General features: G+C 43.4%; 1 protein-coding gene across 1 annotated transcript in view; it reads right to left on the bottom strand.

Annotated features, from left to right (window-relative positions):
• Positions 1–27279, bottom strand: part of LOC122550341 (skin secretory protein xP2-like) — a 131425-nt gene that overhangs the window by 23920 nt on the left and 80226 nt on the right. The window contains exons 13-21 of the mRNA XM_043691069.1: positions 26636–26677; positions 22836–22871; positions 21505–21543; positions 18539–18580; positions 15434–15469; positions 14018–14056; positions 12604–12645; positions 9386–9421; positions 7919–7957 (exon numbers count right to left, since the gene is read on the bottom strand). Coding sequence (XP_043547004.1) covers positions 7919–7957; positions 9386–9421; positions 12604–12645; positions 14018–14056; positions 15434–15469; positions 18539–18580; positions 21505–21543; positions 22836–22871; positions 26636–26677 — 351 coding nt within the window. The remainder of the gene's footprint in view (positions 1–7918; positions 7958–9385; positions 9422–12603; positions 12646–14017; positions 14057–15433; positions 15470–18538; positions 18581–21504; positions 21544–22835; positions 22872–26635; positions 26678–27279) is intronic.

Here is a 27279-nt window from a genome sequence, read left to right as displayed (position 1 = left end):
ATGGAAGGTATAGGGGGGATGTCAGGAGTAGGTTCTTTACCCAGAGAGTGGTGGGGGCATGGAATGCGCTGCCTGTGGGAGTGGCAGAGTCAGAATCATTGGTGACCTTTAAGCGGTAATTGGATAGGTACATGGATGGGTGCTTAAGCTAGGACAAATGTTTGGCACAACACCGTGGGCTGAAGGGCCTGTTCTGTGCTGTATTGTTCTATGTTCTATATTCTATTTCAGCTCGGACAATGTATTAAAGGTGTGCGGTTAGAGTCTGTCTTGAGTCAGACTGGTTCTATTCCCAAAGTGGAATTTGCAAATATTACATGCATTGACTGCATCCAGGTTGTGCATTTTTTGAGCAAAATAGAATGTATCTGCAAATATAATTCTGCAAATGTAAATTCCATGCCATAGACCTATATGTGTGTGCACGTGCATGAGAGAGAGAGACTGAGTGTGTGTATGTGAGTGTGTGAGTGTGAGTGCACGTGAGAGTGTGTGTGTTTGCATAAGTGCAAACTTGGTAAAGTATGTGTGAGTGCAATGGAGTATAGATCTGTAAGATGGTGCGTGTATGTGTGTGCATATGAGAGAGAGCATATGTATCACAGAGGGTCTGCACGAGTGTGTGAGTATGTCAGTGTGTGTATGTGTGTATGTGTGCTTGCGTGTATGAGTGAGAGAGAGTGTATAGTGTAGGGGGGTTACGTGTAGTGTGACATCAACCCTAGGTCCCTCAATTTTTTACTATAAATTCTGTGTTTTATGGTCCTGCTCCACAACTACCTGATGAAGGAGCAGCGCTCCGAAAGCTAGTGCTTCCAAATAAACCTGTTGGACTATAACCTTGTGTTTTGTGATTTTTTTTTTACTTTAACTAAGCATGGATGGTTGGTTGGTTGCCCCTGGGCTGGGTACCTAAACTGACAAACTGCCTCCAGTGTCAGGATGTCTTTCCTTAAATAACTGGTCACAGTATTTCAGCTATGGTCTGATAAGTGCACTTTTAGCAAAACCTCTGTACCAGTATACTCCATTCTCTTTGACATAAGAGCCAACATTCCACAAACCTTCCCGTTTACCTGCTGAATTTGGATGCTAACTTTTAGTGATTCACGCATGACAGCTTCCAAATCTCTTTGTGCTTTAGCTGTCACATTCTTTCTCCATTTAAATAATATACTGCTCCTCTTTCCTTCCTGTGAAAGTACATCATCTCATGTTTTACCACATTATATTTACAAGTTTTTTGCCCACTCACTTAGCCAGTCTGCATCCTTCTGCAGACTCTTGGAGTCCTCACAACTTGCCTTCCCAACTACAGGAAACAAAGCTCCATCTCCTGGCTTACAAGCAGAACCTGAAGCTTAAGGATCCAATACAGAAAGTCATACAGCGCTGGTTTGAGATAATGGACGAGCTGTCACATTACTGCTTGGGGGATTCAGTGGACAGGTCTATATTCAAGAACTCAGTGGTCAACCCAAATGAGTATGCCACTACCTTCACAGACATCATCAGTCAGTGTGGCGAGGACTGTGTGCCAAAGAAGTTAATCCAAGTCAAAAAACAGAAATTGTTGAAAAAGCTCAGCAGGTCTAACGGCGTTTGCGGAGAGAAATCAGAGTTAATCTTTCGAGTCGAGTGACCCTTCCTCAGAACTCCTCAGGCCCTTCCAATGTCCAACCTTCCTGGCCAAAACGTAGACTGCTGGCCTCAGAGAGGATTCGAGACGAATCCAGAGTGGACTCCCAGCCTCAGAGCAAACCCCTGAACTCGAGGTCAATCCACAGCAGACTCTCAGCCTCAGAGCAGACCCTCAGCCTCAGAGCAGACCCTCAGCCTCAGAGCAGACCCTGAACTCGAAGTCAATCCACAACAGACTCCCAGCCTCAGAACAGACCCTGAATCCGAGGTGAATCCAGAGCAGACTCCTAGCCACAGAGTGGGCCCCTGAATCCGAGGTGAATCCAGAGCGGACTCCTAGCCTCAGAGTGGGGGCCCTTGAGTCCGAGGTGAATCCAGAGCACACTCCTAGCCACAGAGTGGGCCCCTGAAATTGAGGTGAATGCAGAACAGACTCCCGACGCTCCTGGCTTTGACAGCCTTGAGGTGAAATCCTGCGTAGATTGGAGGGGAGGACCGGCATGGTCTGGGTTGGAAGGACTTTGATTCTGAACTTTTTATTTCTTTAATTTTCTAATTTATTCCTATGATATTGTACAGTCTGTTCTGATAATAACGCGATAGTTCAGTTCCTGTGCGATCCCGTATAATAAGAAAATCGCATAAATCCTTGGGACTAGAATCATGCTATAGCCAATACAGATAAGGAAAGTTTGCGTTCTACAAATATTGGTCTAAATTCTTCAATCGTGTTAAAGCCAATTCATGTTGAAGAAACACGTGTTATAGCAGAACCCACAATACCTAAGACGGTGCAAAGGTCTGTAATGCAGGACTTTTTTTTATTTTTCTATTTTTTTCCTAAGAATTTGTACTCAGGAATTGGGGCCTTGGTAATTTGTCCATAAGATGGCGTCGTTTGTGGCAACTTGTAAACTTTTCACGTGAGCACATGTAACACTACAGCTAATACTAATTCTACATGTGACTCCAGACCCACAGCAGTGTGTTGACCCCTAACTGCCCTCTGAAGTTGCTGAGCAAGTCACTCAGTTCAAGGGCAGCTAGGGAAGGGGCAATAATTACTGGCCAGTCAACAACACCATTGTCCCACCTCATAAGATGTCCTTCAGTTAGCTGAAGGACATCTTATGAGGGGCGACAGATGAGGTTTAATTTAGATAAATATGAGGTGTTGCATTTTGTAGGCAGGACTATACCTTTAATGGTAAGGTCCTGGAGAGAGGTGCCAAACAAAGAGACCTTGGAGTGCAGGTTCACAGTTCCCTGAAAGTGGAGCTGCCGGTTGACAGGGTCGTGAAAAAGGCGGTTGATAGGTTTGCCTTTACTGGTCAGCGCATTGAATATAGGAATTGGGAGGTCATGTTGCCACTTTTGGAGTACTGGGTTTAGTCTGGTCTCCCTGATACCGGAAAGATGTTGTTAAACTTGAAACAGTGCAGAAAAGATTTGAAATCTCATTGCCGGCAGCAGAAACATCTGTCTGTGCCTCTGACTAGAGAGTCCCCAATCACAATCGATTGCTTGGAGCCTGGTGTACCCCTTGTTACAGTAGAGCCAGACTCAACCAGAAACCTGGCTGTCAGTGCTACATTCCCCTGAGAGTCTATCACCCCCTACATTTTCCAAAACAGCATGCTTGTTTGAAATGGGGATAGCCACAGGAGACTCCTGCTACCTGCCTCCCCCTCCTGCCTTTCCTGGAAGTAATCCATACCTGACTGTATCTGCAGTTTTTGTACCTTCCTGAAACCATCATCCATCACACCCCCTAGCTCCTGTAAATTGCTCATTGCCTTTAAATGCTGCCTCAACTTATCCATGTGATCCAATAGGATTTGGAACCAAACACACTTTCTGCAGACATAACCATCAGTAACATTGAAATTCTCCCTAATCCAAGACATCTAAAAACACTGCTCCAGGTTAACTTGATACCTATGTTTTAGATTTAAAAAGAAGCTTAATCTAGAGACAGATCTCAATAAAACATATTAACAAAAAGAAATTCACCGTACTCACTATTGTAGATTTACAAAAAACAGAGTGTGGCTAGACTTAACAAAGAACACTTGGCTGTTCCCCTGCTGTGAGGAGCTCCCAATTTGGATTTGCTCCAAGTTCAGCAGTGAATTTTGTTGTTTGTTTATTTTTCTTCCATTGAATTCGATGTCCAGAGATACTTGAAACTAAGCAGCGCAGGCAGTCAGCTGTGAAAGTTCACTGCCTCGTCAGTCAGCTGTGCAGGTTCACTGTTCCTGTTTGTTCACCTCCCACATAGTATCTGTTCTCCCTCTCTTGTTTTAATGTACCCTGTTTTGATCTTGTTTCCAAAGTTCCAAGTGCAGTAGCTTAAAAAACAGTAATTACTGTTTCAAGAATACGATGAAATTGGCTCCAACACCAAAATAAGCTCAAAGAAGAGCAGCTCTTATAGCCACAATTTTCTCCCGTCCACCATTTTGGATTACCCAGAATCCTCCTCTTACCATGACAGGTTAGACAGATGAACTCAGGGTATGGTTGGGAACATGGGACTGGGATATCATAGCTATTAGGGAACATGGCTGAGGGGTGGACAGGACTGGCAGCTTAATGTTCTTGGATATAGATGTTACAGGAAGGATTGGGGAAGAGAGAAGGAGGAGTGGTGTTTTTGTTTAGGGATACCATTGTGGCTGTACTTAGGGAGGATATTCTAGGAAGTGCATTCAGTGAAGTTATTCGGGTAAAACTGAGAAATAAGAAAGGATGATCACCTTACTGGGATTATACTGTAGACCCCACAAAAGTCAGACGGAAATTGAGAAGCAAATTTGTAAGGAGACCTCAGTTATCTATAAGAATAATAGGATGGTTATGGTAGGGGATTTTAACTTTCCAAGCATTGACAGGGAATGCCATAGTGTTCAGGGATCAGATGAAGAAGAATTTGTTAAGTGTATACAAGAAACGTTTCTGATTCAGTATGTGGATGTACCTACTAGAGAAGGAGCAAAACTTGACCTACTCTTGGGAAGTAAGCCAGGAGAAGGCACTGAGGAGTCAGTGGGGGAACACTTTGGAGCAAGTGATCATAACAGCTTTAAAATAGTTATGGAAAAGGATAGATCTGATCTAAAAGTTAAAATTCTAAATTGGAGGAAGGCCAATTTAGATGCTTTTAGTTAGGCAAGGACTTTCAAAAGTTGATTGGGTCGGATGCTGCCTGAAACTGCTGTGCTCTTCCAGCACCACTAATCCAGAATCTGGTTTCCAGCATCTGCACTCATTGTTTTTACCCTGCTGGAGAGTATTGTCAACCACATGGGAAGGGAAATTGCGATCTTGGAAGAAGGAGGCCATTTGGGATTTTCTAAGGTGGAATGGGTCCTCCTGGGAACAGATACAGCGGAGGTGGAAGCATTGGGAATAAGGGATGGCGTTTTTACAGGAGGTAGAGTGGGAGGAAGTGTAGTCTGAGTGGATCGGTGGGAAGGAAGATGGACAGATAGGACAGGTCAAGAGGGCAGTGCTGAGCGATCAGCAAGGCAGTCTATGTAGGGAGCTGCAAGAGACGGAGGACAAACTAAATGAATATTTTGCACCAATGTTTACTGTAGGGAAGGATATGGAAGGTAGAGGACTTGGGGAAATAAATAGTGATACCTTGAAAAGAGTCCACATCACAGTGGAGGAGGTGCTGGATGTCTTAGAATGCATAAGGGTGAATAAATCCCTGGGACCAGATCAGGTATACTCTAGACCTTTGAGGGAAGCTAGAGAAGTGATTTCTGGGCCCTTTGCTGAGATACTTGTATTGATAGCCACGGGTGAGGTGTGGAAGACTGGATGTTGGCAAACACGGTGCTCTTACTTAAGAAACTGATCAGGAAAAGCGAGGGAAATATAGCCTGACATCATTGCTGGGCAAGTTATTGGAGGGGGGTTTGACGGACAGGATTTATATATGTTTGGAAAGGATTTGCAGACACTGATTACAGATAATCAACATGGCTTTGTGTGTGGGAAATCCTGTCTCACCAACTTGATTGAGTTTTTTGAACAAGCAACAGAGAGGATTGATCAAGGTAGAGTGATAGACATTGTCTATATGGACTTCAGCAAGATGTTCGACAATTTTCCTCATGATAAACTGATTAATAAGGTTAGATCACAGAGAATAACAGAGACAACTAGCCATTTGGATACAAAATTGGATCGAAGGTAAGAATCAGAGGGTGGATGTGGAGAGTTGCTTTTTAGACTGACGGCCCTTGACCAGCAGTGTACCGCAAGGATAGGGGCTGGGCCATTGCTTTTAGTCCGTTATATAAATAATTTGGATGTGAATATACCAGGTATGGTTCATAAGTTTGCAGACGGCACCAAAATTGGTGGTGAGATGGGGAGCAAAAACGGTCACCTCAGAGGACAATGGGATCTTGGTCAGGTGGGCCAAGGAGTGGTAGATGGAGTTGAGTCTAGATAAATGTGAGGTGCTACATTTTGATAGGGCAAATTAGGGTAGGACTTATACACTTAGTGGTAAGGTCCTGGGGAGTGTTGTTGAAAACAGAGACCTTGGAGTGAACAAGTTCCTTGAAAGTAGAGTCGCAGGTAGACAGGATAGTGAAAAAGGCTTTTAGTATGCTTGCTTTTATTGGACAATGCATTGAGTATTGGAGTTGGGAGATCATGTTGAGACTATACAGGGGATTGGTTAGTACTCTTTTCAAATATTGTATTCAATTCTGATCTCCCTGCTGTAGGGAAGATGTTGTTAGACTTATGGTAAGGTCCTAGGGAGTGTTGCTGAACAAAGAGACCCAGGAGTGCAGGTTCATAGCTCCTCGAAAGTGGAGTCGCAGGTAGATAGGATAGTGAAGGCAGTGTTTGGTATGCTTTCCTTTATTGGTCAGAGTATTGAGTACAGGAGTTGGGAGGTCATGTTGTGGCTGTACAGGACATTGGTTGGCCACTGTTGGAATATTGCATGCAATTCTGGTCTCCTTCCTATCGGAAAGAAGTTGTGAAACTTGAAAGAGTTCAGAAAAGATTTGCAAGGATGTTGCCAGGGTTGGAGGATTTGAGCTATAGGGAGAGGCTGAACAGGCTGGGACTGTTTTCCCTGGAGCGTCAGAGGCTGAGGGGTGACCTTATAGAGGTTTACAAAATTATGGTTAATAGGCAAAGTCGGGGAGTACAGAACTAGAGAGCATAGGTTTAGGGTGAGAGGGGAAAAATATAAAAGAGACCTAAGGGGCACAGAGGGTGGTACGTGTATGGAATGAGCTGCTAGAGGAAGTGGTGGAGGCTGGTACAATTGCAACATTTAAGTGGCATTTGGATGGGTATATGAATAGGAAGGGTTTGGAGGGATATGGGCTGGGTGCTGGCAGGTGGAACTAGATTGGGTTGAAATATCTGGTCGGGATGGACAGGTTGGACCGAAGGGTCAGTTTCCATGCTGTACATCTCTATGACTCTACGACTCTAAAAGATTTACAAGGATTTTGCCAGGGTTGGATAGTTTAACTTACAGGGAGAGGCTGAGTAGGCTGGGCCCATTTTCCCTGGAATGTTTGAGGCTGAGGGGTGACCTTGCACAAGTTTGTAAAATCATGAGGGGCATGGATATGATGAATAGTCCAGGCCTTTCTTCAAGGGTAGGGGCATCCAGAACTAGAGGGCATAGTTTGAGGGTGCGAGGGGAAAGATTTTAAAGGGACCTAAGGGGCAACTTATTCACATAGAGGATGGTGTGTGTATGGAGTGAGCTGCCAGAGCAAATGCTCAAGGCTGGTGCAATTATAACATTCAAAAGGATATTCAAAAGGATATGGGCCAAATGGTGGCAAATGGGACTAGATTAATTTAGATATCTGGTCAGCATGGATGAGTTGGACCTAAATATCTGTTTCCATGCTGTACAACCCAAGTCTCGATTATTCCCATTGCCAGGCAGTGTAGCGAGGTGAAATGGAAAGACAGGGAGAGTCATTGTGTGATTGAGGCCTATTGCAGGAAGGAGGGTTTCAGAATCTTGCAGCAATGGGAGCAATTCTGAGCCAGATTCCCAGTGAATGCCCAGAACCTGCTGAGTTAATGAAGGATGTTACTATTGCTGTGTTAGAGAGTTTGAAACCCTGCTGCTCATTGGCTAATGCAAGTATCTCATTCCTGCCCAAGCCAAAAACACTCATCCCTCCCCCATCATGAAACTCTCGCTCTAATGCAACGCTCCAGACAGCACGAAGATCATGTGGAATTTTAAATAGTTTCTCTTTTGACTTACCTTCTGAAGGCGGACATACGTTTTTGAGCGGAGGTGCAGCTGCAATAAGACAGAATGGAATTACATTTCATTAAATTAATTTGCAATTAGAATTACAAACAATCAAGGATGAGCATTTATTTCCCAGAGAGAGTTGAAACCTACCCATCCTTGGTGTTGTACAGATTTAGGTTATTGTGAAACCCCCCCTATAGTTATGCAGGTTATTAAGTGCTTACATTCTGTATTTTAGTAAATGTTTAATTGAGTACGTTTGTTTTGGCCAAATGGTCTATCCTTCCAAAGTCCTCCCCTCGTCATGAAGAGCTGTATCTCAATGTCTTTGAATATCCTCTGTACTTTCTAAGATGCAACAATAATGTTGCATCTTAGAAAGTTAATATCAGATTATCACTGCTGCTTCCAGTATCATTCTGGGTTGATCCACCAGTGAATTTGGAGAGTGTGCTGCTCCCAACATTGGAGACCCTGCTGGTTCTGCTAATACCTTGAAGGACTGCAGTCTGGACCATGGCACTCATAGTCAAGGAACTGAACAGGGATGTTTTGCAGAATGTCGAACCATTGTTAGATAGCCACAGGCATTTCTGTAACCACCAGCATGGGACCTGCATGGTTCAGGAGGTCATGGGTCAGTGGGCTCACGTGGATGGCCTGCTGCTTTGCAATGCAGACTGATGCCAACAGCATTGGCTTAATTCCTTGACCAGCTGAGCTGACCCTCTCACCTCAGGCTCAATGTCACCTGAGGCATGGTGACCCTCAGGTCAGACACATCTCCACTTCTCTCTCACTCGCTCTCTCTGATGGAACAGTGGCAACTTTCCTTCTTCTGGGATGGAGAAGAGGATGATAGACTGGTTGTGGTGCATGTTGGTATCCAGGACACAGAGAGGGCAATACATAAATCCTGCTAGGGAGTTAAAACATGGGATCTCAAACATAATAACATCGCATTAATTGTAGTGCCAAACACTAGAGAGCCAAAAATTAGAAAAATGAGGAGGATCAGTGTCGCGTTTGAGGCAAGGTGTGAGAGGGAAGACTTCAGAAACTTAGGTTTGTGAGACCATATCTGGGCCGATCCTGAGTTAATATGCAGATTGTACTGACTTAGCCAATAACGTCAGTATTCCTGTGTTAGGTTCGGACAAAATGATGCAGAGATTAAAATTAGATGCTGACTGGTTATTAGAGGCTTATCAGTCACACACATCATCAATTTTAGTCAAAAAAATGTGGTGCTCGAAACATTGACTTTCCTGCTCCTTGGATGCTGCCTGACTGGCTGTGCTTTTCCAGCACCATACATTTTGACTTGATCTCCAGCATCTGCAGTCCTCACTTTCTCCAACAACATCAACTTTATCCCTGTGGTCTCCCGACATGATACTCTGGGACTAATGCTCTGACACAGACAGCCTGAGGATCAGTGTGGAGTTAGAGACTACTTTTGTATTCACTTACCTGCCCCCAGATGGCTCCAGTCTGATGGTATTCGTTCTGTTGTAGTAAAACAAAAATTAAATTCAAATTAAGATATCTAACGGAAGTGCTATCAACATAGAAACGGTGGGAGAGAATTCACTTCCCATTGAATTGGTCACTTGCTCCCAGTGAGTTGATCACTTCCCACAGGGTCAGCACAGTGGCTCAGTAGTTAGCACTGCAGCCTCACAGCACCAGGGACCCAGGTTCAATGCCAGCCTCAGGCGACTGTCTGTGTGGAGTTTACACATTCTCCCAGTGTCTGCGTGGGTTTCCTCCACGCGCTCCAGTTTCTTCCCACAATCCAAAGATGTGGAAGTCATGCTAAATTGCCCGTAGTGCTGGTGGATTAGTCAGAGGGAAATGGGTCTGGGTGGGCTACTCTTTGGAGGGCCAGTGTGGACTGGTTGGGCCGAAGGGCCTGTTTCCACACTGTATGGAATCTAATCAATACTGCTGGTCCTGTGGATTATCAGGGATTGGTAGCCGCAGGTTCACAGAATTGTTCAAATATGGTAGGTGAACATTCAGCCCGTTGTGACTATACCTCCCCTCTCAGCTCAGCAGGTCAAATGTTCAGTCAACATGATCCCACCCTCCTCTCTCCCCTCACCCGCTGCTCATCCTCTGCTTTGTTTAATTTCTTTCCATTTTCTTTAATTTGCTCATGGGACACTCATTCTGCCGGGTGTCTTCCACTTTGGGAAACAAAAAAATGAAAGGATGGGCTAATACTTTAGAGATTGAAAAATTAGTTCTTGTTTCAGTAGATATGGGTTTTTTAAACATTTTAAGAGATGCAACAGCTAAAAATAAAGTGGGTGCAATGCTGTTGATATCACTGTGGGGTAGAGGGTAGACTCTGACTATGACTGAGAAAGGATTTTAGATTGGCCTTGCTGGCTTGAAAGTAATACTGAGGAGAAGGAAACCTTTAAAAATAAAAGAGTTTAATCAAATGCAACAACAAACAGAAATTCAGATCCCTAGACTGCACCTACCGAACTGACAACCACTTCCATTCACAAGGAAAAAGGCCACCTGAATGTTTTCCTCCAAGCCATTCACCATCCTGACTTGGAAATATATCACCTTTCCTTCACTGTCACCGAATCAAAGTCCTGGAATTCCCTCCCTAAGGACACTGTGGTTCTACCTACAGCAGGTGGACAGTAGAGGTTCAAGAAGGTAGTTCAACATCACCTTCTCAAGGGGAAATTAGGGAACTGCAATAAATGCTGGCCCAGCCAAAGATATCCATAAGTGAATAAGACTTTTTTTTTAAAAAGTTTTGCTAAAATTATTCACCTATAAATAAATTGATCAGTGTCCTTGAGATGGTGTCTTGCAATGTATTGCTTTGTCAAGAAAATATGGATTTTTGAATTGATTTGTTACAAAAGGTTTGTCATTCATTCATTCTTTTTATTTAAAGAGAAAATAAGTAAATCTGCTGGCTGTGTGATAACTGTTATGGAAATGTGTTGCTGGAAAAGCGCAGCAGGTCAGGCAGCATCTAGGGAACAGGAGAATCGACGTTTCGGGCATTAGCCCTTCCTGAAGAAGGGCTAATGCCCGAAACGTCGATTCTCCTGTTCCCTAGATGCTGCCTGACCTGCTGCGCTTTTCCAGCAACACATTTCCATCTCTGATCTCCAGCATCTGCAGACCTCACTTTCTCCTGTGTGATAACTGTGTAACTTGTCATAGATAATGCAGCTCGGTAACAGATGTCCACCCTGACCATGTTCCCAAATCAAACTAGTCCCACCTGCCTGCATTAGCTCCCTAACACTCCAAACCTTGCCTTTTGATACACTTATCCAAATGTCTATTAAACGTTCTAACTGTACTTGCATCAACCACTTCCTCTGGCAGTTCATTCCACAAACCAACCATTCTCTGTGTAAAAAAATTACCCCATGTCCTTTTTAAATCTTTCTCCTCTCACCTTTAATATATACCCCCTTATTTTGAACTCCCCATCCTCTTGCTATTCACCTCATCTATGCCCCTCATGATTTTGTAAGCCTCTGTAAGATCTACCCTCATTCTCCAGTGAAACAAATCCAAGCTTATCCAACCTATCTTTGTAACTCAGACCGTTTCATTTCCAGTAACATTTGGTAAATCTCTTCTGAACCCTCTCCAATTTAATAATATCTTTCCTGTAGCAGGATGACCAGACTCCACACAGTACTCCAAAACATCTTATATAACCTCAACATGACATCCCAACTCGTATATTCAAAGGTCTGAGCAACGAAGGCAAATGTGCTAAATGCCTCTTAACCATCCTGGCTACATGGGATGCAAATTTCAAAGAATTATATACTTGAACCCTGAGGTCTTTCTGTTCTACAACACTACCCAGAGCTCTAACATTGATTGTATAACTCCTGCCCTCGTTTGTATTACTGAAGCGCAATACCTGGCATTTATCCAAATTGTGTTTTACTTAATCACATGGTCACATACATGCAGATAGGGGCTGGTTAGTTCAATTGAATGGATAACTGGTTTGCAATACAGAGTAACACCAACAGTACGGCTTCAATTGCTGCACTGCCTGAGGCTACCATGAATAACTCTCTTTCTCATCTTCTCCCTTCACCCGAGGTACCTTTGTGACCATCAGGTTAAGCAACCATCAGGTTCTCTCTCCATTCAGAGATCATCCCATTGGTTCGGTAAGACAATGGCAGCATTTGCTGTTTTTTTACTTCCAAGATGATATTAGAATAAAATGTTAGGTAATGAAGTGTATACTTGTAATGGGCAATTCTCCAAATAAATGTGTTGTGTGTGACAGTTTATTGGCATTTTATCCTTCACCTTAGAATGGAATTTTGAACAACTGACCAGTCACTAGTGACGGCCAAAACTCTTGAAGGATTAGATTTACTGAAGGCTGTGATGGGCCATGTGTGATACTGAGCCATACAGAATAACATGTTCCAGGTTAATTCCTGAACTGTGCTAAGTTAGTTCTTAATATACACTGGGCTCTCTCAATGGAGCTCAGCCTTCAGGAACTAAAATCAGACAGATTTTAAAATCAGCCGCCTATTTGCTACCCGAGGTTTTTCACGATTTTTGTGAAACATGTTTTATGCAAACATAACACTTTACTGCCCAGGAACTCCCACAGACAGCCCATGTCATGTCCCAGGCTAGATATGTTTGTACTGACTCACCTCTGCGCCTCCCAGGAGCAGGACAAGGTGCATCGGCCATCTCTGAAATTTAATACAGACAAAGTCATTTATTTCAGTCGGGAGAAAAGATGAAAAGCAAAATTAACTAAACGTAGAAATTTAATGGGATGCAAGGAATTAAAAAGAAGTGACATGAAGTATTTCTGTACATGTTGTTGAAGACTTTAAAAAATCTGGAGTCACTGATTTCATGAATAGAGTACGCAAAGAAGGAATTTACACTGAATTTTAGGAAACACTGTCTCAGGCTGAGCTGGAGACTTGGGCCCCATTCAAGGATGATACTTTTGGAAGATTTCAAGGTTGTTGAGGAGATTTACTATAAATGTCATCGGTCGGAAAGAATTCAGGGAGGTGGAGTGACTACACAGTCTGGGATGGGATGTTCTTAAGACAGAGAAGGTTTGGTAGAGGTTTCATATGTGGTTTTCTTAAAAGTTTTAAACAACTTTGTTCGAGTAAAGATGGAAACAACTATTTTGCACGGTTGAAGACTCAGTAAAGACATTCCACACTGTGTCCAGCTCCCATCATCCTCAAAAATTCTGAATTTCAGCACAAACAGCTCTAAACAATTCCCATATTGTAGCTGCCTAAGACTTGGTGACAGTGAAGGGCCCCTCATTATTACATGCTAAGAAAGGCATTTATCCTGAATGCATTATTCCTTTACTTTCAAACTTATTCCTGGGATTTTGTAAGTTTGAACCTAAAATGGTACAAAGGTTTGTAATGCTAGACTTTGTATTTCCCTAATTTTCTAATTTTTTTCCGAATGTTTTGTACTTAAGATCAGTACCTCGCTACATTTGTACCTAAAATGGCGACATGTAAACCTTTCACTGTACTCATGTGAGTACATGTGACGCTACAGCTAATTCTAATTCTACATGTGACTCCAGACCCACAGCAGTGTGTTGACTCTTAATTGCCCTCTGAAGTTGCCGAGCAAGCCACTCAGTTCAAGGGCAGCGTAAGATTGGGGCGCTAACTGCTGACCATCCAGCAATGCCCATGTCCCACCCTATGGGAGATTCTATGGAACACACGAATATTACTCCCATTGCCAGGCAGTGCAGCGAGGAGAAATGGAAAGACAAAGAGAATCACTCTGTAACATGAGGCCTGGTACAGGGAGCAGGGTTTCAGAATCTTGCAGCAATGGGAGCAATTCTGAGCCAGATTCCCAGTGAATGCCCAGAACCTGCTGAGTTAATGGAGGATGTTACTATTGCCGTGTTAGAGAGTTTGAAACCCAGCTAATGCAAGTATCTCATTCCTGCCCAGGCAAAAAAACTCATCCCTCCCCCATCATGACACTCTCGCTCTAATGCACTGCTCCAGACAGCACAAGGATGATGTGGAATTTAAAATGGTTTCTCTTTTGACTTACCTTCTGCAGGCGGACACACATTTTTGAGCGGAGGTGCAGCTGCAATAAGAGAAAATGGAATTACATTTCATTACGTTAAATCCCAATTAGAGTTACATGCAATCTGTGATCAACATTTATTTCCCAGAGAGAGTTGAAACCTACCCTTCCTTGGTGTTGTACAGATTTAGGGAATTGCGAAACCCCCCCCTATAGTTATGCAGGTTATTAAGTGCTTACATTCTGTACTTTAGTGTACGTTTAATTGAGTAGGTTTGTTTTGGCCAAATGGTCTACCCTTCCAAAGTCCTCCCCTCGTCATGAAGAGCTGTATCTCAATGTGTTTGAACATCCTGTGTACTTTCGAAGACACAAAAATATTCTCCACAAGGTTAATATCAGATTATCACTGCTGCTTCCATGTATGATTCTGGGTTGATTCACCAGTGAATTTGGAGTGTGTGCTGCCCCCTGCACGGGAGACCCTGCTGGTTCTGCTAATACCTTGAAGGAATGCAGTCCGGACCATGCCACTCATAGACAAAGAACTGAATGTGGATGGCCGCTGCTTTGCAATGCAGACTGCATGGGCTCAATTCCTTGACCAGCTGAGCTGACCCTTTCACCTCAGGCTCAATGTCACCTGAGGGATGGTGCCTCTCAGGTCAGACACATCTCCACTTCTCTCTCTCTCTCTCTCTCTCTGATGGGTCAGTGGCAACTTTCTTTGTTCTGGGGATGAGGAAGAGAGTGATACAGAGGCTGTGGTGCATGTTGGTATCCAGGACACGGAGAGGGCAAAACGCAAGTACCACAATTAGACTTTGTGAAACTAGGAAGGGAATTAAAACATGGGATCTCGAAAATAACAACATCTGGATTATTCCCAGTGTCACATACTAGAGAGACGAGAAATAGAGAGAGAAGGAGGTTCAGTGTTGGTGTGGGAAGGAGGCCTTCAGAATCGTGGAACAGTGGGACCACATCTGGTCCAGATCCTGAGTTAATGTGCAGATTGTACTGAGTTAGCCAATAATGGCAGTATTCCTATGTTAGAATTGGACAAAATGATGCAGAGATTACAACTAGATGCTGACTGGTTATGAGAGGCTTATCAGTCACATAGAACATCAATTTGGTCAAAAACTGTGGTGCTGGAAAAGCACAGCCGGTCAGGTAGCATCCGAAATGCAGAATAATCAATATTTTGAGCTTGAAACATCATCCTCCCTGCTCCTCGGATACTGCCTGATCGGCTGTGCTTTTCCAGCAGCGCAGTTTTTGACTCTGATCTCCAGCATGGAGAAATCCTCACTTTCTCCAACAACATCAACTTTATCCCTGTGATCTCCCGACATGATACTCTGGGACTAATGCACTGACACAGACAGCCTGAGGATCAGTGTGGAGTTAGAGACTACTTTTGTATTCACTTACCTGCCCCCAGATGGCTCCAGTCTGATGGTATTCGTTCTGTTGTAGTGAAACATAAAATTCAATTTAAAATAACTAACATAAGTGCAATGAACATCGAAACAGAGAGAATTTACTTCCAGTGAATTGGGCACTTAGTCTCCCTCAACAGTCCACTCCACTAACCTCCTCTGGTCACAGGGACTCAAACCCTCACTCAGTATCATCACATTGTTCAGTGAAATGCTCAGACTCCCAATGCTGTTGGTCATGTAGATTATCAGAGATTGGTAGCTGCAGGTGCACAGAATTGTTACAGTACAGCAGAAGGCCATTTGGCCCATCATGACCAAACCTCTCCTCCCAGCTCAGCAGGTCAAATGTTTAGTTGACATTATCCCAACCTCCTCTCTCCCCTCACCCACCACCCATCCTCTCCTGTGTTTAAATTCTTTGATTTCTTTTACTCGCTCATTGGACACTCGTTCTGCCCATTGTCTTCCACTTTCACAAGCGAAGAAAGGCAAAAGGATTGCAAATACTTTAGGGATTGAAACTCGAGCTCCTGTGGAGGCAGTGGGCATTAGTTTAATATTTTATGTGAGGTTCTGGAGCAGATAAAAATAAAATACCCATTGGGTGCAATGTTGATGGTCATCACTTGGGGTACAGTGTAGGCACTGAGTATGAGTGAGAAAGGATTTTAGATTGGCCTTGCTGGCTTGAAAGTAATACTGAGGGGAAGAAAACCTTTAGAATCAAACAGTCTGACGAAATGCATCAATGTGCATTAATTCACCAAAGATCACCAGACAACACCGTACAAACACACAAGCTCTTCCATCTAGAAGGACAATGGCAGCAGTTACAGAGAAACATCACCTCTTGCAATTTCCCATCCAACCACTCACCATGCTGACCTGGAAATATATCACCATCCCTTCACTGTCGCTGGGTCAAAACCCTGGAATGCCCCTCCCTGAAGACACAGTGCTTCTACCTACAGCATGTGGACCACAGCAGTTCAAGAAGGCAGCTCCCCACCACCTTCTCTCGGGCAACGAGGGATGGGCAATAAACGCTGGCCCAGCCCTGAGGCCCAAGGAGGAATGAAACATTTTCAAATATTTAAAAAGCAAAACAGATTGTTTTCTAAAAATTATTCACTGAAAAATAAATTCATGGAGTCCCAACTGTGTGGAAGCAGGCTCTTCAGGCCACACCAACCCTCTGAAGAGTAACCTACCCAGACCAATTCCCCTTTATTTACTCTGACCACTACGGGCAATTTTGCATGGCCAATTCACCTAACCTACACATCTTTGGATTGTGGGAGGAAGCCCACAGACACGGGGAGAACATGCAAACTCCATACAGACAGTCGCCCAAAGCCTGAATCAAACCCGGTGCTATGAGACAGCAGTGCTAACCACTGTACCACCCATGGTGATCAGTATCCTTGCAATTTATTGCTTTATCAAGGAAATGCAGATTTTTGAATTGATTTGTTGCAAAATGTTTGTCGTTCATTTTTAACTCTTAATTTTTATTAAAGAGAATAGAGGTGAATCTGCTAACTGTACAGTAACTGCATTTAACTTGTCATAGAGTCATAGACTCATGCCGCACGATAACAGACCTATCGGTGCAACTAGTTCACGCTGACCATGTTCCCAAATCAAACTGGTCCTACTCACCTGTATTTGGTCCCTAACCCTCCAAAGCATTCCTATTCATGTTCCTAGCTGAAGGTCTTTTAAATGTTCTAACTGTGCCTACAACCATCATTTTTTCTGGCAGTTCATTCCACAAACAAACCAGTCTCTGTGTAAAAATGCTGCTCCATGTCCTTTTCAAGTCTTTCTCCTCTCACCTTAAAAATATGCCCCCTAGTTTTGAACACTCACACCCTAGAGAAAAGACCTTTGCTATTCACCTTATCTCTGCCCATCATGATTTTGGAAACATACATAAGTTCACCCCTCAATCTCATTTGCTCCAGTGAAAAAGATCCTAAACTATCCAGCCTATCTTTATAACTCACATCTTCCATTTCCAGCAACATCTGGGTAAATCTCATCTGATCCCTCTCCAATTTAAAATATCCTTCCTTTATTAGGACAACCAGTACTCTACACAATACTCCAGAAGAGGCCTCACCAACAGCCTCTATTTGCTCAATATAATGTACTATCTCATACACAAAGGTCTGAGTAATAAAGGCAAGCATGCTAAATACCTCTTTACTACCCTGTCAAATGTGACATAAATTTCAAACAGTTATGTACTTAAACCCTAAAGGCTCCCTGTTCACAATACTACCCAATGCTGTACCGTGAACTGTATAACTCCTGTCCTTGTTTGTGTTACTAAAATGCAATACCTGGCAGTTATCCAAATTGTGCTTTATTTAATCAATCGGTCACATACAAGCAAATAGGGGTTGGTTAGTTCAGTTGAATAGATGGATAGAGTATAAATTAACAGAATGGGTTCAATTCCTGCACTGCCTGAGGTTACCATAAAGAACTCTCTTTCTCAACAACTCATTTTGCCTGAGGCAAATCTGTGACCTTCAGGTTAATCAACCATTTGTTTCTCTGTTCATTCAGAGAGCAAACCATTGGTTCGGTAACAATGGCACCTTTTGCTGCTTTTTATTTCCAAGATTAAAATGTGATGGGTAGCTTAGAAAGTGTATGCTTGTAACGCGCAATTCTCCAAATAGATGTGTAGTGTGAATTGATTTATTCATACTATTTCTTTACTTGGAATGGAATTTTGAACGAGTGACCGGTCACTAGTCACACCCTAAACTCTTGAAGGATTATATTTGCTGAAGGTTCTGATGGGCTAAGTGTAGTACTGAGCCATACAGAACAATACGGTCCCGGGTTGACTCCTGGACTGTGGTAAGGTAGCTGTTAACATAAATCAGGGTCTCTCAATGGGGCTCAGCCTTCAGGAACCAAAATCAGACAGATTGTAAAATCAGCCACCTATTTGCTACTCGAGGTTTTTCATCATCTTTGTAAAACTTGTTTTATGCAAACATGACCCTCTGCTGCCCAGGTACTCCCACAGACAGCCCATCCATGTACCAGGCTAGATATTTTTGCACTGACTCACCTCTACGCCTCGCTGGAGCAGGACAAGGTGCATCGGCCACCTCTGAAATTTAATACAGACAAAGTCATATATTTCAGTCGGGAGAAAAGATGAAAAGCAACATAAACTAAAGGTAGAAATTTAACGGGATGCCAGGAATTATAAAGTGATTGGAAGCATATCTTATTCCTGATGAAGGGCTTTTGCCCGAAACGTCGATTTTACTGCTCCTCGGATGCTGCCTGACCTGCTGTGCTCTTCCAGCACCACTAATCCAGAATCTGGTTTCCAGCATCTGCAGTCATTGTTTTTACCTGGAAGCATATCTGCACAGGTTGCAAAGACTGTTAAAAAAAATCTGGAATCACTGATTTCACGAACAGAGTACACAAAGAAGGAAGTTACACTGCATTTTAGAAAACACTGTCTCAGGCTGAGCTGGAGACTTGGGTCCCATTCTAGGGTGATATTTTTGGAAAAATTCAAGGTCGTTGAGGAGATGAGGGGGAGATTTACTGTAAACGTCATAGGCCGGAAAGCATTCAGGTAAATGGAGTGACTACACAGTCTGGAGAAGGTTTAGTAGAGATTTTGTAGCTTGAGTTGTTAAAAATTCTGAACAATTGCAATAGAGTAAAAAAGGAAACAACTTCCACATGGCTCAAGGCTCAGTAAAGACATTCCACACAGAGTCCAGCTCCCGTCATCCTCAGAAATTCTGGATGTCAGAATAAACAGCTGGAAAGAATTCAAACAACATGGTTGCCAAAGGCTTGGTGACAATGATAGGCCCCGTCACATTATCCATTAAGAATAGACTGATGACGAGTAGTCAGTGTGACCTTATACAGGGGAGGTCTTGCCTCACAAATTAGCTCGAGGTTTTTGGGAAGTGATAAAAATGATTGATGAGGGTACAGCATTGGAAGGGTACGAGGAGTTCTGAGGACGGGTCAGTCGCCTCGAAACATTAACTCTGATTTCTCTCCGCAGATGTTGCCAGACCGGCTGAACCTTTCCAGCAATTTCTGTTTTTTGGCAGAGGCCATTATGGATGTATGATAGTTTCGGTACTATTGCCGGATTATGAATGCAGAAACTCAGCTAAATGTCCCTGGGACCTGGATTCACATCTGGTTATGGCAGATGTTGGAATTTGCTGGTGAAAAGATGGTGGATTAAAAAAATAATCTGGAATTAAGAATCTGCTGATGACCATGAAACTGTTGCTGATTGTCAGGAAAAATCATTAATGCCCTTCAGGGTTCATTAATGCCCTTCAGGGAAGGAAATCTGCCATCCACCACTAGACTGGCCATTTCACCCCATTCCCCGATACTCCAACATGGTGATAGTGTAGGGTTTCTCAGCCACAACTGTTTCTGTTTCTTTTCTTTCTTTTCCTCAACTCATGTCTTTTTCTTCATTTTTTCTTCTTACATTCCATCATTGAGCCTCATGTGAAGGCATTAATGACTCCCGGCCTCAGCGCAGACTCCCGGCCTCAGCCCAGACTCCCTATTTCAGGGAGGACTCCCATCCTTAAGCGTCAAGTGCAGTTATGGCAGACCCCAGCCTCAGCATGCACCCCAGGCCTTCAGGTAAACCGAAAGCAGACTCCTAGCATGCCCAGCCTCGAGATCGTGGGCCCATGCGGACTGGACATAAGTCCAGCATAGTCTGTGTTGGAAAGACTTTTATTCTGAGCTTTTTCTTTCTTTATTTTTCTAATTTTTTTTTAGATTAGATTAGATTAGATTAGATTACAGTGTGGAAACAGGCCCTTCGACCCAACAAGTCCACACCGACCCGCCGAAGCGCAACCCAGTCATACCCCTACATTTACCCCTTACCTGACACTACGGGCAATTTAGCATGGCCAATTCACCTGACCTGCACATCAACGTGCAAACTCCACACAGTCAGTCCCTGAGGCGGGAATTGAACCCAGGTCTCTGGCGCTGTGAGACAGCAGTGCTCACCACTGTGCCACCATGCTGCCCTATGACTTTATTTATTCCTATGACTTTATACATTTGTACCGAAAATGGCGCATATGTCTATAATGCTGGGCATTTTATTTGCTTTCATTTTCCAATTTTTTCCTCAGGATTTGTATTTAGGAATTGTTACTGGGTTACTTTTGTATTAAGATGGTGCTGTAAGTGGCAAATTGCAAACTTTTCACATGTGAGTACATGTGACATTACAGCTAATTCTAATTCTACATGTGACTCCAGACCCACAGCAGTGTGTTGATTCTTAACTGCCCTCTGAAGTTGCTGAGCAAGTCACTCAGTTCAAGGGCAGCTAGGGAAGGGGCAATAATTGCTGGCCATCCAGCAATGCCCATGTCCCACATTGTAGGAGATTCTATGGAACTCACAGCCATTGCCAAGCAGTGCAGCGAGGAGAAATGGAAAGACAGGGAGAGTCACTGTGTAACATGAGGCCTGGTACAGGGAGGAGGGTTTCAGAATCTTAGAACATAGAACATAGAACATAGAAGAATACAGCGCAGTACAGGCCCTTTGGCCCTCGATGTTGCGCCGATCCAAGCCCACCTAACCTATACTAACCCACTATCCTCCATATACCTATCCAATGCCCGCTTAAATGCCCATAAAGAGGGAGAGTCCACCACTGCTACTGGCAGGGCATTCCATGAACTTACGACTCGCTGAGTGAAGAACCTACCCCTAACTTCAGTCCTATATCTACCCCCCCTTAATTTAAAGCTATAAATCTTGCAGCAATGGGAGCAATTCTGAGCCAGATTCCCAGTGAATGCCCAGAACCTGCTGAGTTCATGGAGGATGTTACTATTGCCGTGTTAGAGAGTTTGAAACCCAACTAATGCAAGGATCTCATTGCTGCCCAGGCGAAAAAACTCATCCCTCCCCCATCATGACACTCTCGCTCTAATGCACTGCTCCAGACAGCATAAGGATGATGTGGAATTTAAAATGGTTTCTCTTTTGACTTACCTTCTGCAGGCGGACACACATTTTTGAGCGGAGGTGCAGCTGCAATAAGAGAAAATGGAATTACATTTCATTACGTTAAATCCCAATTAGAGTTACATGCAATCTGTGATCAACATTTATTTCCCAGAGAGAGTTGAAACCTACCCTTCCTTGGTGTTGTACAGATTTAGGGAATTGCGAAACCCCCCCTATAGTTATGCAGGTTATTAAGTGCTTACATTCTGTACTTTAGTGTATGTTTAATTGAGTAGGTTTGTTGGGCCAAATGGTCTACCCTTCCAAAGTCCTCCCCTCGTCATGAAGAGCTGTATCTCAATGTGTTTGAACATCCTGTGTACTTTCTAAGATGCAACAATAATGTCCACAAAGTTAATATCAGATTATCACTGCTGCTTCCAGTATCATTCTGGGTTGATCCACCAGTGAATTTGGAGTGTGTGCTGCTCCCAACATTGGAGACCCTGCTGGTTCTGCTAATACCTTGAAGGACTGCAGTCCGGACCATGGCACTCATAGTCAAGGAACTGCACACGGATGTATTGCAGAATGTAGAACCATTGTTAGATAGCCACAGGCATTTCTGTAACCACCAGCATGGGACCTGCAGGAAGTCAAAGGTCAGATAGCTCACATGGATGGCTGGCTGCTTGCATGCAGACTGATGCCAACAGCACATACTCAATTCCTGACCAGCTGAGCTGACCCTCTCACCTCAGGCTCAATGTCACCTTCGGCATGGTCACCCTCAGGTCAGACTATCTCCACTTCTCTCTCTCTCTCTATCACTGTCTGATGGGACAATGACAACTTCCTTTCTTCTGGGATGGGAGAAGAGAATGACGCAGAGGTTGTGTGCCTGTTGGTATGCAGGACACAGAGAGGGTAATACGCAGATCCTGCTATTAGACTTTGTGAAGCTAGAAAGGGAGTTAAAATGTGGGATATCAAAGATAATAACATCTGGGTTATTCGTAGTGCCACACACTAGAGAGACAAAAATTAGAAAGACAAGAAGGTTCAGTGTTCGGTTTGAGGCATGGTGTGGGAGGAGGGTCTTCAGAATTTTGGAGCTATGGGACCACGTCTGGGCCAATCCCGAGCTAATGTGCAGATTGTATTGAGTTCACCAATAATGGAAGTATTCCTGTGTTAGGTTCGGACAAAAACACGCAAAGATTAAAATTAGATGCTGACCGGTTATTAGAGGCTTATCAGTCACACACATCAACATTATCCTGGTGTCTCCCAACATGATACTCCAGGGCTAATGTGCTGAGACAGACAGCCTGAGAATCAGTGTGGAGTTAAAGTCTACTTTTGCACTGACTTACCAGCACCCAGATGGCTCCAGTCTGATGGCACTCGTTCTGTGGTAGTAAAACATAAAGTTCAAATTAAAATAACTAACAAAAGTACAATGAAAATCGAAACAGAGAGAATTTACTTCCAGTGAATTGGTCACTTGCTCCATTTTCACACACGTTGGACCAAAGGATCTGTTTCCGTGCTGTACATCTCTATGACTCTACAACAGTCCACTCCACTGACTTTCTCTGGTCACAGGGATGCAAACCTTCACTCAGTATCACCACATTGTTCAGTGAAATGCTCAGATTCCCAATGCTGCTGCTCATGTAGATTATCAGAGATTGGTAGCCACACGTTCACAGAATTGTTACAGTACAGCAGGAGGCCATTCGGCCTATCGTGACCAAACCTCCTCTCCCAGCTCAGCAGGTCAAATGTTTAATTGACATTATCCCAACCTCCTCTCTCCCCTCACCTTCTGCCCATCCTCTGCTGTTTTTAATTTCTTTGATGTGTCTATTATTTGCACATGGGATACTCGTTCTGCCCATTGTCTTCCACTTTGAGAAGCAAAGAAAAATGATAGGATTGCAAATACTTTAGGGCCTGAAACATGAGCTCTTGTGGAGGCAGCGGGTATTGGATTAATATTTTATGTGAGGTTCTGGAACAAATATTAAATACCCACTGGGGCAATGCTGATGGTCATCACTATTGGGTACAGGGTAGGCATTAAGTATGAGTGAGCAAGGACTACAGATTGGCCTTGCTGGCTTGAAAGTAATACTGGGGAGAAGGAAACCTTTAAAATTAAACAGTTTGACGAAATGCATAGATGTGCATTAATTCACCAAAGATCACCAGACAACACCGTACAAATACACAAGCTCTTCCATCTAGAAGGACAATGGCAGCAGTTACAGAGAAACATCACCTCTTGCAATTTCCCATCCAACCACTCACCATGCTGACCTGGAAATATATCACCATCCCTTCACTGTCGCTGGGTCAAAATCCTGGAAGCCCCTCCCTAAAGACACAGTGCTTCTACCTACAGCATGTGGACCACAGCAGTTCAAGAAGGCAGCTCCCCACCACCTTCTCTCGGGCAACGAGGGATGGGCAATAAACGCTGGCCCAGCCCTGAGGCCCATAGGGGAATGAAACATTTTTAAAACTTTAAAAAGCAAAATTGATTGTTTTATAAAAACTATTCATGTATAAATAAATTGATCAGTGTCCTTGAGATGGTAAATGAGCAGAGATCTCAGTGTCCATGTGCATAGATCCCTGAAAGTTGCCACCCAGGTTGTTAGGGTTTTTAAGAAGGCGCACAGTGCGTTCGCTTTTATTGATAGAGCGATTGAGCCATGAGGTCATGCTGCAGCTGTACAAATGTCTGGTGCTGCTGCACTTGGAGTATTGTATACAGTTCTGGCTACCGCATTGTAGGAAGGATGTGGAAGTATTGGAAAGGGTGCAGAGGAGATTTACCAGAATGTTGCCTGGTCTGGAGGGAAGGTGTTATGAGGAAAGGCTGAAGGACTTGAGACTGTTTTCATTAGAGAGAAGAAGGTTGAGAGGTGACTTAATTGAGACATACAAGATGATCAGAGGGTTAGATAGTGTGGACAGTGAGAGCTTTTTTCCTTGGATGGTGATGGCTAGCACGAGGGGACATAGCTTTAAATTGAGGGGTGATAGATATAGGACAGGTGCCAGAGGTAGGTTCATTACTCAGAGAGTAGTAAGGGCATGGAATGCACTGCTTGCAACAGTAGTAGACTCACCACCTTTAAGGGCATTTAAATGGGCATTGGATAAACTTGTGGATGGTAATGGAACAGTGTGGGTTAGATGGGCTTCAGATTGGTATCGCAGGTCGGAGCAACATTGAGGGCCAAAGGGCCTGGACTGCACTGTAATGTTCTCTGTTCTATGTTCTGTGGTGTCCAGCAATGGAATGCTTTGCCAAGAAAGTGCAGATATTCACATTGATTTGTTACAAAATGTTTGTCATTCATGTTAGCTCTTAATTTTTATTTAAAGAGAGAAGAGGTGAACCTGCTGACTGTATGGCAACTGTGTTTAAATTGTCATAGAGTCATAGAGGAGAAAGTGAGGACTGCAGATGCTGGAGATCAGAGCTGAAAATGTGTTGCTGGAAAAGCGCAGCAGGTCAGGCAGCATCCAAGGAGCAGGAGAATCGACGTTTCGGGCATAAGCCTGAAGAAGGGCTCATGCCCGAAACGTCGATTCTCCTGTTCCTTGGATGCTGCCTGACCTGCTGCGCTTTTCCAGCAACACATTTTCAGCATAGAGTCATAGAGTCATGCAGGACCATAACAGACCTATCGGGGCAATTAGTCCATGCTGACCATATTCCCAAACCAAACTAGTCCCACTCGCCTGCACTTTGCCCATACCCTTTGAAATCATTTCTATTCAAGTACCTAGCCGAAGGTCTTTCAAATGTTCTAACTGTACTTGCATCCACCAGCTCATCTGGCAGTTCATTCCACAAACAAACGAACCACTGCCTGTGTAAAAATGCTGCCCTATGTCCTTTTTAAATCTTTCTCTTCTCACCTTAAAAATATGCCCTCTCGTTTTGAACACCCCCACCCTAGGGAAAAGAACCTTGCCATTCAAATGATCTCTGCACTTCATGATTTTCTGAACCTCTAATAAGGTCATCCCTCATCCTCCAATGCTTCAGTGAAAAAAAAATTCCCAGCCTATCATTATAACGCAAACTTTCATTCCCAGCAACATCTTGGTCAATCTCTTCTGTACTCTCTCCAATTTAAAATATCCTTCCTGTAGCAGGGTGGCCAGTACTGTACAATTCTCCAGAACAGCGCTCACCAACATCCTGTATAACCTCAACACAACGTACTACCTCCAATACACAAACGTTTGAGCAATGAAGACAAGCGTTGCTGAATACCTCTCTACCACCCTGTCTGCATGTGATGCAAATTTTAAAGAGTTATGCATGCAAAACCCTTGCTCTTTCTTTTTCACAGAGCTCTACCCTGAACTGTACAACTCCTGTCTTTGTTTGTATTCCAAAAATGCAATACTTGGCATTTATCCAAATTGTGTTTTGCTTAATCACACAGTCATACAAAAGCAGATTGTGGTTGGTTAATTCAGTTGAATGCATGGGTGATTTGCAATACAGAGTTACACCAACAATATACCTTCAATTCTCACATTTGCCTGACGTTACCATAAAGAACTGTCTTTCTCAACAAATCCCTTTGCCGAGGCATTTCTGTGACCTATAGTTTAAGTGACCATCAGTTTCAATAAGACGATGGCAGCATTTGCTGTTTTTTTTACTTCCAAGATGATATAGATTAAAATGTGATTGTTAGGTTAGAAAGTCCATCCTTGTAATGTGCAATTTTCCAAATATATATGTAGTGTGTAATGATTTATCCTCGTTTTATTCTTTACCTTGGAATGGAATTTTGAATGATTCACAAGTCACCAGTCACAGCTGAAATTCCTGAAAGATTAGGTTTACTGAAGGCTGTGATAGACCAAGTGTAGTACTGAGCCATACAGAACAGCACGGTCCTGGGTTAACTCCTGGACTGTGCTAAGTTAGCTCTCAACATACATCAGGGTCTCTCAATGGGGCTCAGCCTTCAGGAACCAAAATCAGACAGATTGTAAAATCAGCCACCTATTTGCTATTGGAGGTTTTTCACCACCTTTGTGAAACATGTTTTATGCAAACATGACCCTCTGCTGCCCAGAAACTTCCACAGACAGCCCATGTACCAGGCTAGATATGTTTGTACTGACTCACCTCTATACTGCCTTGGAGCAGGACAAGGTGCAGTGGTCACCTCTGAAATTTAACACAGACAAAGTCATATATTTCAGTCGGGAGAAAAAATGAAAAGCAACATAAACTAAAGGTAGAAATGTAATGGAATGCCAGGAATTATAAAGTGACTGGAAGCATATCTGCCCAAGTTGTCGGAAAACAAATCTGGAGTCCCTTTTGTCCTTAATATGTTTGTAAAAACCCTTTGGATTCTCCTTAATTCTATTTGCCAAAGCTATCTCATGTCCCCTTTTTGCCCTCCTGATTTCCCTCTTAAGTATACTCCTCCTTCCTTTATACTCTTCTAAAGATTCACTCCATCTATCCTGGCTATACCTTACATATGCTTCCTTTTTTTCCTTAACCAAACCCTTTCTTTAGTCATCCAGCATTCCCTATACCTACCAGCCTTTCCTTTCACCCTGACATGAATATACTTTCTCTGGATTTTTTTATCTCATTTCTGAAAGATTCCCATTTTCCAGCCGTCCCTTTATCTGCGAACATCTGCCCCCAATCAGCTTTTGAAAGTTCTTGCCGAATACCATCAAAATTGGCCTTTCTCCAATTTAGAACTTCAACTTTTAGATCTGGTCTATCCTTTTCCATCACTATTTTAAATC

This window comes from Chiloscyllium plagiosum, chromosome 5 (genome assembly GCF_004010195.1).
Source record: "Chiloscyllium plagiosum isolate BGI_BamShark_2017 chromosome 5, ASM401019v2, whole genome shotgun sequence".
Taxonomy (NCBI): domain Eukaryota; kingdom Metazoa; phylum Chordata; class Chondrichthyes; order Orectolobiformes; family Hemiscylliidae; genus Chiloscyllium; species Chiloscyllium plagiosum.
The sequence above is the reverse complement of the archived record's forward strand: the minus strand, read 5'-3'. Positions and strand labels throughout refer to the sequence as shown.